This window comes from Hyla sarda, chromosome 6 (assembly GCF_029499605.1).
Source record: "Hyla sarda isolate aHylSar1 chromosome 6, aHylSar1.hap1, whole genome shotgun sequence".
In the NCBI taxonomy this organism is placed as follows: Eukaryota; Metazoa; Chordata; class Amphibia; order Anura; family Hylidae; genus Hyla; species Hyla sarda.
Window position 1 is genome coordinate 57340864 of NC_079194.1, and position 18092 is coordinate 57358955.

The 18092-nt window shown below is 47.2% G+C and overlaps 1 protein-coding gene across 3 annotated transcripts in view; it reads left to right on the plus strand.

The window, feature by feature from the left end:
- Positions 1–2986: 2986 nt before the first annotated feature.
- The window catches only part of LOC130275625 (cytochrome P450 2D17-like), a 67325-nt gene continuing 52219 nt past the window's right edge, over positions 2987–18092 (plus strand). Inside the window, exon 1 of one of the 3 annotated variants that reach the window (XM_056523820.1) lies at positions 2987–3013. Coding sequence is in view for 1 of the 3 variants with exons in the window: in XM_056523818.1 (XP_056379793.1) it covers positions 14979–15170 (192 nt within the window). In the remaining 2 variants the exon portion in view is untranslated. Of the gene's footprint in view, positions 3014–14813; positions 15176–18092 lie in introns of those variants that run through there. The other 2 variants (XM_056523818.1, XM_056523819.1) reach the window with 2 other exon arrangements.

The window sequence follows — 18092 nt, forward strand, 5'->3', positions numbered from 1 at the left end:
GGGGAACAGGAGGTGGCAATTTTATATTCAGGGGCAACAGTAGGTGGCAGTATTATATTCAGGGGGTACAGGGGGTGGCAGTATTATATGCAGGAGGTAAAGTGTATGGTAGTTTTATATTCAGGGGATACAGTGTGTGGCAGTATTATATTCAGGGGGTACAGTAGGTGGCAGTATTATATTCAGGGGGTACAGTAGGTGGCAGTATTATATTCTGTGGGTACCGTAGATGGCAGTATTATATTCAGGGGGTGCAGTGGGTGCCAGTATTATATTCAAGGGGTACAGTTGATGGTAGTTTTATATTCAGGGGATAAAGTGTGTGGCAGTATTATATTCAGGGGGTACAGTATTTAGCAATAATAATGATTATTGTCTTCGTACAGAGGTTAAGGATCTACTGACAAAGTGAGAACCAATGATGTCTGGGCGTCAGACTCTGCAGAGAAGATGGAGCTGGAAGAAGTCCAGACATCTGGACCAGATGAAGAAGATAAGAAAAGACAACAGAGAAGATGTCACTCAGGTCACAGATATCATTGTGTATTCTCCTGACTGTCCCATCAGAGCTGTAGTCACTTGTTAGTTCTACAGTGATGATAGGTGATGCTGTAACCTAATCTGTGGCTCTCCATCTGTTGCAAAACTACAACTACAATAATGCCTGAGGCTCTCCGGGCCCTGTGGTTTCTAGCTACGCCCCTGACATCCACATATGGAGTATGTTCTTACTCAGAAGAAATGGGGCTACAAATTTTGGGGGTCTTTCTTCCTATTTTCCGTTGTGAAAATAAAAAAATGAGGGTAACAGCAGCCTTTTGGTGTATTTGAGGACTAAATCAGGGATTGCATAGGGGTGGACATAGGAGTATTCTACGCCAGTGATTCCCAAAGAGGGTGCCTCCAGCTGTTGCTAAACTCCCAGCATGCCTGGACAGTCAGTGGCCATCCGGAAATGCTGGGAGTTGTTGTTTTGCAACAGCTGGAGGCTCTGTATTGGAAACACTGCCATACAATATGTTTTTCATTTTTATTGGGGGGGGGGGGGGGGGGGACAGTGTAAGTATGTAGTGTTTTTCCTTTATTATGTGTTAGTGTAGTGTTTTTTGGGTACATTCGCACTGGCAGGTTACAGTGAGTTTCCCGCTAAGAGTTTGCACTGCGGCGAAAAACTTGCTGCAGCTCAAACTTCAAGCAGGAAACTTACTGTAAACTCGCCTGTGTGAATGTACCCTGTACATTCACATGGGGGGCAAACCGCCATCTGTTTCAAAACTACAACTCCCAGCATCTACTGACAGACAGTTGTAGTTTTGCAACATCTGGAGGGCTACAGTTTAGAGACCACTGTATAGTGGTCTCAAACTGTAGCCCTCCAGATTTTGCTAGGCAACTCACTGGCTTACGTAGGATCCAGGGAGCCGCATCGCCATCCTCTGCTGCCACCGATCCCCGTCGCTGATCCTCGCCTCCGCCGCGGTAAGTGGACTTCGGCGCCGGTTCCTGTCGGTTTCCCCGTTCTGCCCCACCTATTTTGTTTTAAATCAACTGGTTTGTAAATTACTTCTATTAAACAATCTTAATCCTGCCAGTACTTATTAGCTGCTGAATACTACAGGGGAAACTCTTTTCTTTTTGAAACACAGAGCTCTCTGCTGACATCAGTGAAGGAGTTTAAGCATGCATGGGATAAGCATAAGGCTATCCTTCATATAAGATAGGGCCAGGGACTATTGATAGGATTCAGATTATTGGGCAGACTAAATGGGCCAAATATTTCTTATCTGCTGACACATTCTATGTTTCTATCACAAGCACAGTGCTCTCTGCTGACATCTCTGTCCATTCTAAGAACTGTCCAGAGCAGGAGAAAATCCCCATAGCAAACATATGTTGCTCTGGACATTTCCTAAAATGTCAGCAGAGAGCACTGTGCTCGTGATGTCAGCAGAGAGCTCTGCGTTTCAAAAAGAAAATAATTTCTTCTGTAGTATTCAGCAGCTAATAAGTACTGGAAGGATTAAGATTTTTTTTAGAAGTAATATACAAATCTATTTCGCTTTCTGAAACCTTTTAAACAAAAAGTTTTCCACCGGAGTACCCCTTTAACCCCTTAAGGACTGAGCGATTTCACGTTTTTGCATTTTAGTTTTTTCCTCCTTGCCTTTAAAAAATCATAACCCTTTCAATTTTGCACCTAAACATCTGTATTATGGCTTATTTTTGGCACCACCAATTCTACTTTACAGTGACATTAGTCATTTTACTGAAAAATCCACGGCAAAACGGCAAAAAAATTAATTGTGCGACAAACTTGAAGAAAAAATGCCATTTTGTAAATTTTGGGGGCTTCCGTTTCTATGCAGTACGTTTTTCGATAAAACTGACACCTTATATTTATTCTGTAGGTTCATACGGTTAAAATGATACCCTATTTGTATAAGTTTGATTTTGTATTACTTCAGAAAAAAATCATAAATACATGCAGGAGAATGTATACGTTTAAAATTGTCATTTTCTGAGCCCTATAATTTTTTATTTTTCTGTGTTCAGAGCGCTATGAGGGCTATTTTTTTGCGCAGTGATCTGAAGTTTTTAGCGGTACCATTTTTGTTCTGATCAGACTTTATGATCACTTTTTATTCACTTTTTTGTGGTATAAAAAGTGATCAAAAATTTTTTTTGCGCGTACACCATTGAACGTGCGGTTTTAAAAGCAGAATATTTTTATAATTCTGACATTTCCGCACGCGGTGATACCACATATGTTTATTTTTATTTTTATTTACACTGTTTTATTTTGTTACTAGGAAATGCCGGGTTAACTTTTTTTTTTACACTTTTTTTTTTTTTGCGAGCTCATAGCTCTTATAGGGACCTATGAGCTTGCAATGGCTGATTGCATACACAGATTGTTGCCTTGGCAACAAACTGTGTAATCGGCGGTTGATTGCTCAAGCCTGTAACTAAGGCATGGAGCAATCAATCAGAGCCGGGATGCCAATGGAAGAAGGTAGGGACCTTCTTCTCTCCGGGTAGCTGATCGGGGCATCGCAATTTTATCATGATGACCCCGATCAGCCCGACTGAGCAGCCGGGAAGCATTTACTTTCACTTTCGATGCGGCGCTCAGCTTTGAGCGCCGCATCGGAAGGGTTAATAGCGCGTGGCCGAACGATCGCGGCCGCGCGCTATTAGCCGCGGGTCCCGGCTGTGAATATGCACCGCCAGGACCCTGCGTTATAGACAGGGACCGGACTTAGGACATACTCATACGTCCTATGTCCTTAAGGGGTGTCAGGAACCGGACTGGAAGCGGGTAGTGGATCCTCTGTGTTAGTGAGGTGATGGCGTGGGCTGTACCAGGGGACCGCTTCTAAGAAGTTACTGGTGTTCACCAGAGCCCGCCGCAAGGCTGGATGGACTTGCTGCGGCGGTAACTCCCAGGTCGTATCCCCCGATACGGATGTATTTGGCGGCAAGCCAGACTTTGTTACCAGGGAAAAAGATAGGAGGAATTCTTCTCTTTTTGACAGCATGTGTCTTCATGTGAGATGAGGCCAGTAGGAGCGATTTATGGGTCTCTTTCCAGATGGAGGAGAAGTCTTGAGTCAATTTGTCCACGGCAGGGACTCCAGAAGAAGTGGGAATGGGGAGGGGGGGGGGAAGAGGATGACGGCCGTACACCACAAAAATGGAGATTTGGAGGAAGATTTAGAATTTTTGAACTTGTACGAGAATTCAGCCCAGACAAAATGTCGAAGGTAGTCACCAAGGATCTGGTTTACTCTTTCCACTTGTCCATTGGATTGTGGATGATAGGAGGAAGAGAAATTTTATTTGATTTTTATTTGACTACAAAATGCTCTCCAAAATTTTGAAGCAAATTGAACCCCTCTATCAGACACAATATGCGTGGGAAGTCCGTGGAGACAAAAAATGTGGAGAAAAAATTGTTTAGCCAATTGAGGTGCAGAAGGAAAACCTTGAAGCGGGACAAAATGAGCCATTTTGGAAAAACGATCCACGACCACCCGAATGACAGTGTTGCCATGAGATACGGGAAGGTCAGTGATAAAGTCCATACCTATATGGGACCAGCTTCTGGCGTGGAGTTTTGTCACGTGCGCACACTGTACAGGCCCGTACGAAATCTGTCACATCTTTCTCCAGAGAGGGCCACCAATAATGTCTGGTAATTAACTGTATGGACTTTTTGATTCCAGCATGACCAGCCAGGTGGGAGGAATGACCCCATTTGAGAGTTTGGAGGCGAAGACGTGGAGGGACATACGTTTTTTCTGGAGGAATTGGCACTAGAGAAGCAGGAGCAGAGGTGATCAGACATTCTGGAGGTATGACGTGTTGAGGAAAGGCTTCAGATTCTGAGACATAGGTGGAACTTGATAGAGCATCTGCCCTGATATTTTTGTCCGCAGGGCGAAAATGAATCTGAAAATTGAAACGGGCAAAAAACAATGACCATCTAGCCTGGCGAGGATTTAACCGCTGGGCGGACTGGAGATAGGACAAGTTTTTATGGTCCGTGTAGATGATGATGGGATGAAGGGACCCTTCCAGAAGATGCCTCCATTCTTCGAGTGCCAACTTGATGGCCAATAATTCACGGTCTCCTATGGAATAGTTCTTTTCAGGAGGGGAAAAAGTTTTGAAGAAAAATCCGCAAGTGAAATTTTTTCCTTTAGCGTTTTTTTTTGTAGAAGAACAGCTCCGGCTCCAACTGAGGAGGCATCAACCTCAAGGAAGAAAGGTTTGAGAGGATCAGGCCTGGACAAGACTGGTGCAGAGGCAAAGGTGGCTTTGAGATGATTAAAGGCCTCCTCCGCCTGCGGTGGCCAGGATTTCGGATTAGCATTCTTCTTGGTTAATGCTACAATAGGAGCAACAATGGTGGAGAAGTGGGGAATGAATTGTCGGTTATAATTAGCAAATGCAAGAAATCGTGGGATAGCTCGTAGACCATTGGGGCGTGGCCAATCCATAACCGCAGATAGCTTGTCAGGGTCCATTTGAAGGCCTTGGCCGGACACTATGTAACCCAGGAAGGGTAGACTGCTGCGTTCGAAGAGAAATTTCTCAATCTTGGCATAAAGATGATTTTCGCGTAGGCGCTGAAGCACTTGCCGAACATGGAGGCGGTGTTCTTCTAGGTTGGGAGAAAAAATGAGGATGTTATACAGATAGACTACCACACAGGAATACAGCATGTCCCGAAAGATCTCATTGACAAAGTCCTGAAACACTGCAGGGGCGTTGCAAAGTCCAAAGGGCATGACAAGGTATTCAAAGTGACTATCTCTAGTATTGAAGGCGGTTTTCCATTCATCACCTTGTCGAATACGGATGAGGTTATATGCACCCCTTAGACCTAGTTTGGTGAAGATTTTTGCCCCACGCAGTCGGTCAAAGAGTTCGGAGATCAGAGGCAAAGGATAGCGATTTTTTACTGTGATTTTATTAAGACCGTGGTAATCTATACAAGGGCGTAGAGATTCGTCTTTTTTGGAAATAAAGAAGAATCCGGCTCCGGCTGGAGAGGAAGATTTTCGGATAAAGCCTCTTTTTAGGTTTTCCTGAATGTATTCAGACATGGCTTGCATTTCAGGAGCAGAGAGTGGGTATATCCTTCCACGGGGCGGAGTGGTACCAGGGAGCAAGTCGATAGGACAGTCATAGGGTCTGTGTGGTGGTAAGACCTCTGCTTGCTGTTTACAAAAAAACTTCTGAGTAGTCCTGATAGGCCTTAGGAAGACCAGACAATGGAGAAGCGATGGAGACTTGATTGATAGGAACCGACTTAAGACATTGCTTGTGGCAGGAAAGTCCCCAACTCTTAACGTCCCCAGTGGCCCAGTTGAGGATAGGTGCGTGACGCTGGAGCCAGGGCAAGCCAAGAAGAATTTCTGAAGTACAGTTGGGCAATACGAAAAATTAAATTTTTTCAAGATGGTGAACTCCAATGTTCATGAGAAGGGTTCCGTGCGGTAACGCACGGTGCAGACCAGTCTCTCTCCATTCCCCGAGGCAATGTAGAGAGATTTGACGAGACGAGTAACAGGAATATTGTACCTGTTGATGAGTGAGGCTTCAATGAAATTTCCTGCTGACCCAGAGTCCAGAAAGGCCTCAGCAGGGAAGGAAGACTTAGTGGGCAAGGAAATCCGTACTGAAATAGTAAGACGTGCAGAGGAAGAGTTCACACCTAGCATCGCCTCACCCACGTTCACTAGGTGCATGCATTCTCCCTGATGCGGAGCACAAAGAGGACAGTCCTTTAAGAAATGCTCAGAGCTCGCACATTACAAGCACAGGTTCTCGTTCCTACGGTGAGTCCTCTCTTGTTGGGTCAGACGAGACCGGTCCACTTGCATGGCCTCCTCGGCCGAAGGCACAGTAAAAGGTTGCAATGGATGCTGGAAGAGAGGAGGCAGGCGCGGATTACGCCTGGTGTGAACCAGATCCTTTTCCTGGCAAAGCTCCTGGCGTCTTTCAATGTAGCGCATATCAATGCGGGTAGCCAAGTGGATGAGTTCAGTCAGGGAGGAGGGTGTCTCTCGTGCGGCCAGACAATCCTTGATGTGGCTGGATAAACCTTTCTTGAAGGTCGCACAGAGAGCCTCATTATTCCAGGCCAACTCAGAGGCCAGAGAACGGAACTGTACGGCATATTCGCCCACTGTAGAGTCTCCTTGGACGAGGTTCAGCAAGGCAGTTTCAGCGGAAGAGGCACGGGCAGGTTCCTCAAAGACACTGTGTACCTCGACTGAATGGTAGCAGTGGAAGGATCGTTGCAGTCCCAAAGCGGTGTGGCCCAGGACAAGGCCTTTCCAGATAGCAGACTGACCACGAATGCCACCTTAGACCGTTCTGTGGGAAAGTGGTAAGACATGATCTCCAGATGCAGCGAACACTGGGTCAGGAATCCACGGCAGAGCTTAGAATCCCCATTAAACTTGTCAGGTAGAGATAGGCGGACTCTGGACGTGGAAGCGGCAGCTCGTTATGGAGGAGATGCTGGAGCTGGCGGAGGAGATAGAAGCTGCTGAAACATAGTTGGACGATCTGCTGGGACTGCTGGGCGATCACGGTGGTGACGCGAGGCTTGGCAGTGGTACCTCAGCGGGATCCATGGCCGGATCTACTGTCAGGAACCTGACTGGAAGCGGGTAGTGGATCCTCTGTGTTAGTGAGGTGATGGCGTGGGCCGTACCAGGGGACCGGTTCTAAGAAGTTACTGGTTTTCACCAGAGACCGCCGCAAGGCGGGATGGACTTGCTGTGGCGGTAACTCCCAGGTCATATCCCCCGATAGCTTGGGAACACACAGAACGCTTTCTCAGGGCACTAGGGCAACAAGATCCGGCAAGGACAGGAAGGGGGAGTGGGTTTAAATACTTTTCACAGTTATTAGAACAGATTGGGCCAGGCACCAATTAATGGTGCACTGGCCCTTTAAATCTGAGAGACCCGGCGTGCGCGCCCTAGAGAGCGGGACCCCACGCGCCGAAGCTGAGCAGACAGAGGACGGGGCAGGTAATCAGAACGGGATGCGACCCGTGGGCACGTCCCGCCGCGTGGATCGCATCCCTGTCGGAGGAATCGGAGCAGTGCTCCCGGTCAGCAAGTCTGCAGGGAAGAGATGAACGCCGCGAGCGCTCCGGAGGAGGAGAGGGACCCGGAGTGCTCGGCGTTACAAGGGGTTAATTATCTTTTATAAAAATAATTTTTACACTTTTTTATTTTTATTTATTTAAAAAACATGCAATCTTCTGATTGCATACACTGATCAATGCTATGCTATTGCGCTCTGCTATTCTAGCCTGCTGCACAGGCATGGAGCAGTAGAATCGCCGATCAGACAACGGAGAGGCAGGTGAGGACCCTCCCGTTGTCTGCTATATGGGAATTGTATGTAGTTTGTGTTAGTGTTAGTGTAAGGTCCTGCTCAAAAGAGTCTACCTTGTCGTGGTGGCAGGCTTCAAATTCTACTAATGAGGGTCTGTCTCACTTTTTACTGTCTTTGTAGTACTAAGAAGAAATAAAAAAAAAATTGGGTGTGGGTCGTAGGGGAGGTCTAGGGGTCTGGGGCCTATGGGCGGAGCTGGAGCGGGCAACTGCGCAGGGGAGGGGGGGGCAGGCCTTTAGCTGTGTAAGGAGCCCCAAAATTCCTGATGGCAGCCCTGCATGCGGTGATCATTGATTGATATATATATAGCTCAAGGAGGTCAGTGTGGCTCCTACTATATAAATGGTATAATAACTGGAGTAAAGCACTACATTTTGAAAGTTTTTCTTTTTTGTGATGTATTAATAAAGATAATGGGGGGACATTTATCAATGTTTGCTTATGTATTCCTTTTTTTTTTAAATGTTCTTACAATTTTTTTTGCTTATGTGCGACCTATTTATCAACTGGTTTTATCCTGTTGATAAATTTCTTTCACGTAAGCAATTATTATTATTATTATTTTTGCTTTGGTAGGGGCTTTTTCTGCTCCATGTCTGAGCTGGAGTAAATTTAGTAGGTTTTCTTATGCAAAAAAGTTGCACAAAAAAATAGAGTAATCACTTTTTTGTGACAATTTTAAGCAAAAAAAAAAAAAGCAACTAAATGCTTTGATAAATGTCCCCCAATAAGTTTTGTATAAATGAGAAATAGGTTTTTTTTGGATCTCCCTTTGGTGGTCTATTAGTTGGAAATTTGATATTACCCTCCATATATCGGTCTTTATCGATATAGAGGGGCATTTACTAATCTTTTACTATGTAGTCTGGTTTTTACCCTGTTTTTTTCTACTTCATTTTTGACTATGTGCGACAAATTTACTAAATTGTTGCACGGCATTAATAAATTTGGCACACATAGGCAAAAGTGGGAAATTTACTTCATGTAGTAGAAAAAATAGTCTGTTCCTTTTTCCTGCTGTCTGAATAGGTTTGGCTGCTGGTTTCCTTCTGGATCTTTTGTTTTTGAGTTTTTTTTTTAGCTTTTTCACCACATCTAAATAATTCAATAACTACAGTGGTCCCTCAAGTTACAATATTAATTGGTTCCAGGAAAACCATTGTAAGTTGAAACCATTGTATGTTGAGACCATAACTCTATGGAAACGTGGTAATTGGTTCTAAAGGCACCAAAATGTCATCCAAAATAGGAAAAAGTGACAAAGAAAAATAAGTAGATAACTAATATAGATAAAGCAAATCCTTACATATAAAAGTAATAAAGATCTGCTGGGAGCTGTAAATCACTGTCTATGTCAGTGTTTCCCAAGCAGGGAGCCTCCAGCTGTTGCAAAACTATAACTCCCAGCATGCCTGGACAGCCAAAGGCTGTCCGGGCATGCTGGGAGTTGTAGTTTTGCAAAAGATGGAGCCACCCTGCTTGGCAAACACTGGTCTATGTAGAGGACAGGAGCTTCTTCAGGGGTCCTGTACAGTACAGGCAATGTCCCAAACAAGTAATGGAGTCGCCCTCACCTGGTGTCCAAAAGAGCAGCTAACCCTGATACAGGTAAAGTGTACAGAACATGTAATACCAGACACCAGTCAGTGCATACACTTCAGTAATACAGGGGTTTTACCAGTGAATACCCATTTTGATTGGTTGGTTCTTCCAGCCATTGACACGTTTTACAGATCTGGACTGTCTGTAGCATTGTATGTTGAGTCTGGTTTCAACTTACGATGGTCCAGAAAAGACCATTGTATGTTGAAACTATTGTATGTTGAGGCCATTGTAAGTTGAGGGATCACTGTAAATTGTAGTCATGGCTCAGAAGTGGTAAACGGCGTTTAGTGTGTGTGTGTGTGTGTTTATTACATTTTTTTAACACAGTTTTTTTCTCCCTAAATGTACTTACACTTTTTTTTTTTTTTTGGTTACTTCTTCTACAGATCTGTGTATCCTGTGGACTCCTTCGGATTCGGTGGACTACTTCGATGACCAGCGTTTTTCTTTGCTTGATGTTAATAAAATGGTTAACGAGGGCTTGTGGGGGAGTGTTTTTTGTAATAAATTTTTTTTAAAACCTGTTGTGTTTTATTTTTATTTTACTTTACTAGACAGGCTTAGTAGTGGAAGCTGTCTTATAGACTGAGTCCATTACTAAGCCGGGCTTAGCGTTAGCCACAAAAACAGCTAGCGCTAACCCCCAATTATTACCCCGGTACCCAACACCACAGGGGTGCCGGGAAGAGCCGGTACCAACAGGCCCGGAGCGTCAAAAATGGCGCTCCTGGGCCTAGGCGGTAACAGGCTGGCGTTATTTAGGTTGGGGAGGGCCAGTAACAATGGTCCTCGCCCACCCTCGTAACGTCAGGCTGTTACTGTTTGGTTGGTATTTGGTTGAGAATAAAAATAGGGGGACCCTATGCGTTTTTTTAATATATTTAATTATTTATTTAAAAAAAAAAAACGCATAGGGTCCCCCCTATTTTCATTCTCAGCCAAATACCAACCAAACAGTAACAGCCTGACGTTCCCAGGGTGGGCGAGGACCATTGTTACTGGCCCTCCCCAGCCTAAATAACGCCAGCCTGTTACCGCCTAGGCCCAGGAGCGCCATTTTTGACGCTCCAGGCCTGTTGGTACCGGCTCTTCCCGGCACCCCTGTGGCGTTGGGTACCGGGGTAATAATAGGGGGTTAGCGCTAGCTGTTTTTGTGGCTAGCGCTAAGCCCAGGTTAGTAATGGACTCTGTCTATAAGACAGCTTCCACTACTAAGCCTGTCTAGTAAAGTAAGAAAAAAACACAACAGGTTTTAAAAATTTTTTATTACAAAAAACACTCCCCCACAAGCCCTCGTTAACCATTTTATTAAAATCAAACAAAGAAAAACGCTGGTCATCGAAGTAGTCCACCGAATCCGAAGGAGTCCACAGGATAAACGGATCTGAAATGAGAAGAAAACAAAAAAATGGGTTAGTACATTTATTATCACCTGCTCACACATCTCCCGCCCCGCATGACAACAACTGCCAGCATGCCCTTACAGTAAGGACATGCTGGGAGTTGTAGTTGTGTGGTGCAGGAGATGTGTGGGCAAGTGACAAGCTTGTCCCCTGCCCCCAGCTGCAGGACTACAACTCCCAGCATGCCCTTACAGTAAGGTGGGGCGGAGGCCGGGCACAGTGTTTCCCAACCTGGGACTTGTAGTTTTGCAACATCTGGAGGCACCCTGGTTGGGAAACACTGTTTTAGGCCAGTGTTTCCCAACCAGGGTGCCTCCAGATGTTGCAAAACTACAAGCCCCAGCATGCCTGGACAGTCAAAGGCTGTCTAGGCATGCTGGGAGTTGTAGTTTTGCAACATCTGGAGGCAACCTGGCTGGGTAACACTGGCCTAAACCAGTGTTTCACAACCAGGGTGCCTCCAGATGTTGCAAAACTACAAGCCCCAGCATGCCTGGACAGTCAAAGGCTGTCTAGGCATGCTGGGAGTTGTAGTTTTGCAACATCTGGAGGCAACCTGGCTGGGAAACACTGGCCTAAAACAGTGTTTCCCAACCAGGGTGCCTCCAGATGTTGCAAAACTACAAGCCCCAGCATGCCTGGACAGTCAAAGGCTGTCCAGGCATGCTGGGAGTTGTAGTCTTGCAACATCTGGAGGCACCCTGGTTGGGAAACACTGGCCTAAAACAGTGTTTCCCAACCAGGGTGACTGTTTTAGGCCAGTGTTTCCCAACTGTTTTAGGCCAGTGTTTCCCAACCAGGGTGCCTCCAGCTGTTGCTAAACTACAACTCCCAGCATGCCTGGACAGCCAAAGGCTGTCCAGGCATGCTGGGAGTTGTAGTCTTGCAACAACTGGAGGCACCCTGGTTGGGAAGCCTGCGCAACTTACCGGCTTCCGCAGGATCCAGCGCTGCACGACACTGCCGCGCGACACTGCCGCGCGACGATCTCCGACAGCAATCGTCGCTGGAGCCTCGGAAGGGTAAGTGAACTTCTTCGCCGGTCCCCTTCAGCTGTTTAGTTTTGCAACAGCTGGAGGACTACAGTTTACAGACCACAAACCAGTGGTCTGCAAACTGTGGCCCTCCAGCTGTTGCAAAACTACAACTCCCAGCATGCCTGGACAGCCAATGGCTGTCCAGGCATGCTGGGAGTTGTAGTCTTGCAACATCTGGAGGCACCCTGGTTGGGAAACACTGTTTTAGGCCAGTGTTTCCCAACAAGGGTGCCTCCAGCTGTTGCAAAACTACAACTCCCAGCATGCCCGGACAGCCAAAGGGTGTCCAGGCATGCTGGGAGTTGTAGTCTTGCAACATCTGGAGGCACCCTGGTTGGGAAACACTGTTTTAGGCCAGTGTTTCCCAACAAGGGTGCCTCCAGCTGTTGCAAAACTACAACTCCCAGCATGCCCGGACAGCCAAAGGGTGTCCAGGCATGCTGGGAGTTGTAGTCTTGCAACATCTGGAGGCACCCTGGTTGGGAAACACTGTTTTAGGCCAGTGTTTCCCAACAAGGGTGCCTCCAGCTGTTGCAAAACTACAACTCCCAGCATGCCCGGACAGCCAAAGGGTGTCCAGGCATGCTGGGAGTTGTAGTCTTGCAACATCTGGAGGCACCCTGGTTGGGAAACACTGTTTTAGGCCAGTGTTTCCCAACAAGGGTGCCTCCAGCTGTTGCAAAACTACAACTCCCAGCATGCCCGGACAGCCAAAGGGTGTCCAGGCATGCTGGGAGTTGTAGTCTTGCAACATTTGGAGGCACCCTGGTTGGGAAGCTTGCGCAACTTACCGGCTTCCGTAGGATCCAGCGCTGCACGACACTGCCGCGCGACAGTGCCGCGCGACGATCTCCGTCAGCGATCGTCGCTGGAGCCTCGGAAGGGTAAGTGAACTTCTTCGCCGGTCCCCTTCAGCTGTTTAGTTTTGCAACAGCTGGAGGACTACAGTTTACAGACCACACACCAGTGGTCTGCAAACTGTGGCCCTCCAGCTGTTGCAAAACTACAACACCCAGCATGCCCTGACAGCCAAAGCCTATGGCTCTCAGGGCAGGAGCCCGGGCTGACATTACAGTGCAGCCACCCGGGCTCCTCATACGGTCTCCCCGCTACCCTCCTTGTCTCCCGCCCGGGCTCCTCATACGGTCTCCCCGCTACCCCCCTTGTCTCCCGCCCGGGCTCCTCATATGGCCTCCCCGCTACCCCCCCCCCCCCTCCCCTTGTCTCCCGCCCGCGCCGCTCAGCTCCCGCTGCTACAAGACTACAACTCCCAGCATGTCTTCACTGTAAGGGCATGCTGGGACTTGTAGTCTTGCAACAGCAGACAGATGGGAGTTGTGTGGCGCTGGCAGGTGAGGGGGGGGATATAAATCACTGCAGTGTCCCGGTAGCGCAGTGAGGGTAGCGGGGAGAAAGTATGTCGGAGCCCGGGCGGCAGCAGCTTTTCCTGCTCCATGTTGGAGCTGGAGTAAATTTAGTCAATTTTTATGGCCGTTGCGACAGTTTATTGCGCAACTGCGACTGTCTCAGTTAATAAATTCCTGACCACTGCAAGTAAAAACTGAAAACTTGCGTAAATTAAGCGGGAATTTTTTTTTTGACTTTCTAGCTCTTGCTAGGGAAAGTCGCACAATTTATAGGGTAGGCGCAATTGCGACAATTTTGCGCCAAAAATAGTCAGAAAAAAATGACTAAACCCCTTAGTAAATGCCCCCCATAGTTGTCACTCTTGTGGTAGCAACCTTGTTTCATCCCTGCAGGTGAAAATGAGGGGAATATTTAGACTCCAATAAGAGGCCCAGCAGGTTCACACCCATTAGGGCGTTAGGCTAAGTTTCCACTTGGGTTTTTTCTGGCAGTTTTTAGATCAGATTTCAAGATCTGCCACTGCAGTTTTTGAGCCAAAGTCAGAAGTGGATCCATAAGGGAGAAGAAGTGTAAGTTATTCCCTTCTATGTCCTATTCCTTTTGAATACACGTATGGCTTTGGCTCAAAAACTGTAATGGCAGTATTCCAAAAACTGCCAGAAAAAAAAACCAAGTGGAAACGTATCCTTACACAGGACTTATCCTCCAGCACTGAACCAACCAGTCAAGACAGGGAGGGACAGGGAAAGAGGAATCATGCAAGCTGCAGCTCAGCACCATCCTATGCCACTTGAGCCTGGAGCACTATGTAAAGCTGACAGATTAAAGGGGTACTACTACTATCTAAAGGATAGGAGATAAGTTGCCTGATCACGCAGGATCCCGCCGCTGGGGACCCCCTGCGATCTTGCACGCAGCACCCCGCTCTCATCAGGCCCCGGAGCGAACATCTGCTGTCTCGTCCCCTGCCATAGACTTGCATTGACGGGCGGAGTGTGACATCACACGGGGGCGGAGCTGTGAGATCACGATCACTGGCCCCGTCATCAGACCCGGAGCGGATGTTCGACCTAGGGCCTGATGAGAGCGGGGTGCTGCGTGCGGTAGTACCCCTTTAACTCTAAAATTTTAATATATTTGCAATAAAGCACAACTGTTTTCTTCTACCAAGGAGATGTGAGGTTTTAACTTTTTTATTTTCTGAAACTTCTATATGGCAGGCCTGAAGATACATTTCATTAAACCGTTTAATCTTCAATAGTCGCATCTAACACCAATTCCTTGCTACTTTGCTTTTTACTTTTTGTCACAAAGTTACTTGCTACATAATATTGTAAGGACAAATCCCTTTTATGCCTTCTTTATTTTGTGCTATGTTACAAAAAGTTTGTTAGATCTGCATATATCTGATTTGTCAGTGCTTACACAGTGTAATGTGAGATGATATTTCTGTGTGCTGTCACTTTAAGGGAAATGAGGAATGCAGTGGCAGGCGTGTCCAGGGATTGTTGCTTTGTTTGCTCTATACAATAGAAGCTTTTTTATACTTTTCTTTCATACAGAGAGATCTGCTATACATATAAACATAGCAGGTTATGTGACTTAACACCTGTGGGTTCTGTCAGACATAGTAGAAAAGATGGTTGAGTTTCTCTCCTTGTTTTCCAATGTATTTTTATTGCTCATTTCTTTCATCGCTTTCCTTTTCCTCTTGGACTTTATGAAGAGCAGGAAGAATGGATCACAGTTTCCACCAGGTCCTAAAGGCATTCCCTTTCTTGGTAATATTCTGCAGGTCGACTTCAGAAATCCAACAGCAACATTGCACCAGGTGCGGTATGTGTACAGTGCATGTGTTATACCTGACCATAGTTCTGTGCATGCAGGGTTAAACATAATTTTGTGTGTCATAAGAAATGGTTAATTGTCCTTTGGCTGTCCTGGCATGCTGGGAGTTGTAGTTTTGCAACAGTTGGAGGCACCCTGGTTGGGAAACACTGCCATAGTTACGTAGTAAACAACATGCATACAAAGGGTCACTTGTGCATAATATATATATATATATATATATATATATATATATATATAAAATCATACAAAAAATCCTAATCTATGGGGGAGATTTATCAAAACCTGTCCAGAGGAAAAGTTGCTGAGTTGCCCATAGCAACCAATCAGATCGCTTCTTTCATTTACACAAAAAAAAAAAAAAAAAAAAAAAAAAAAAGCTTCTGAAAAATGAAAGAAGCGATCTGATTGGTTGCTATGGAAAACTCAGCAACTTTTCCTCTGGACGGGTTTTGATAAATCTCCCCCAATAAGTTTAATGAATATAAACACATTTTATGTATGTTTACACAGAAACGTCCTCTGTATACGATTTATATGTTATGTACAAGTGCTCCTTTGTATGCTCGTTATTTACTAAATAACTATGGTAACGAATTGAGGGGTGGAGTTACATCTGAACCATCAAGGGAAGGGGATGGGGGGTTATAGTAGCTTGCACTTGGCACTTTGCTTTTTAAAATGTATCACGTAAAATGTATCACGTTTCTTTTCTGATAGACGGCGTCTTCTTTCCTTTTCTTCTCAGTCCGGATCAGACCGCCATGTCAATCTCTTGACAATTGCAGGACAAACATGTTAGACATGTTAAGCTGGGTTCCCATCACGTTTTCTCCCATATGGGAGCGCATACGGCAGGGGAGAGCTAAAACCTCGTGCTCCCCTATGCCTTTCTATGCACTCCCGTATGTAATTTATTTCAATGAGCCGATCGCAGTGAAACGTTCGGTCCGGTCGGCTCATTTTTGCCACATATGCGCTTTTACAACCGGACCTAAAACCGTGGTCGACCATGGTTTTAGGTGCGGGGGAAAAGTGCATACAGGGCAACAATTAGCCGACCGGACTGAACGTTTTACTGCGGTCGGCTCATTGAAATGAATTACATACGGGAACGCAAGTTTTTAGCTCTCCCCTGCCGTATGCGCTCCTGTATGGGGGAAAACGTAATGGGAACCCAGCCTTAGACTGCATTTTTCCAGTGCCATCCCCACCTCTACACAATCTTACCATCTAGAGACTCACAAACTATAATAATGCCCTCCTTGGTGTCCTGCACAGTAAAAGGGCAAGTAGGTAGGTGTCACGATTCGGCAGGCTGGAGGTGGATCCTCTGTGCCAGAGAGGGATTGGCGTGGACCGTGTCAGTGGACCGGTTCTAAGTTGCTACTGGTATTCACCAGAGCCCGCCGCAAAGCGGGATGGTCTTGCAGCGGCGGTAGCAACCAGGTCGTATCCACTGGCAACGGCTCAACTTCTCTGACTGCTGAGATAAGCGCGGTACAAGGGAGTAGACAAGAGCAAGGTCAGACGTAGCAGAAGGTCGGGACAGGCGGCAAGGTTCGTAGTCAATGGTGGAATAGCAGGAGGTCTGGAACACAGTATGGGTAACACAGTAAAGCTTTCTCAAGGCACAAGGCAACAAGATCTGGCAAGGGAGTGCAGGGGAAGTGAGGTATAAGTAGGACAAGGAACAGGTGCAAGCTAATCAGGGTGATTGGGCCAGGCACCATCATTGGTGCACTGGCCCTTTAAAACTCAGAGCGCTGGCGCGCGCGCGCCCTAGAGAGCGGAGCCGCCCGGGCCAGAGCATGACAGCCAGGGACCGGGACAGGTAAGTGACCTGGGGTGCGATTCGCGGGCAGGCGCGTCCCGCTATGCGAATCGCATCCCCGCCGGCCATATCAGTGCAGCGCTCCCGGTCAGCGGGTCTGACCGGGGCGCTGCAGGGAGAGAAACGCCGCGAGCGCTTCGGGGAGGAGCAGGGACCCGGAGCGCTCGGCGTAACAGTACCCCCCCCCCCCCCTTAGGTCTCCCCCTCTTTTTGTCGGGATGTCGCTCCACAGAGGACGCGGACATCGGGAGCGATTGTAGAGTCTCCTTCTGGGGGACAGTGAAGTCCTGGGTTTTAACATGAATGGCAGACCGGACAGAAGGAGTGGGAATGGGGAGGGGGGGCAGAGGGTGAGACTTGGCACGGGGCAGAGTGTCACCAGGACGGGGACTATGAGGGGGCACGGCACAGTCCTGACAGGCCTTGGGGAGACAAGGCACAGGAGGAGACACTGAGGACCGACAGACGGGGCTGGGAGCAGACGTGAGGCACTCTTTGTGGCAAGCAGGACCCCAATTCTTGATCTCCCCGGTGGTCCAGTCAAGGGTGGGAGAATGGTGCTGGAGCCATGGCAGACCGAGGAGGATTTCAGAGGTACAGCCGGGCAAAACCAAAAATTCAATTTCCTCGAGATGTGGTCCAATGTTCATAAGCAGGGGCACTGTGCGATAACGCACAGTGCAGTGCAGCTTGACCCCGTTGACCGAAGAAATATAGAGCGGCTTGATGAGACGGGTCACCGGGATGCAGTACGTATCAAGCAAAGAGGCCAGAATAAAATTTCCAGAAGAACCAGAGTCCAAGACGGCCACAGCAGAGAAGGAGGAGTTGGCAGAAGGAGAAATCCGTACGGGCACAGAGAGAGATGGAGAAGCAGACTCCGTACCCAGAGACGCCAGGCCCACATGAGCAGGTTGCGTGCGTGCATTTTCCAGACGTGGAGGACGAATAGGGCAATTCACCAAGAAATGTTCGGTACTAGCGCAGTACAGACATAGATTTTTATCCCTACGGCGAGACCTCTCTTCAATAATCAGGCGAGACCGATCTACTTGCATAGGCTCCTCGGCG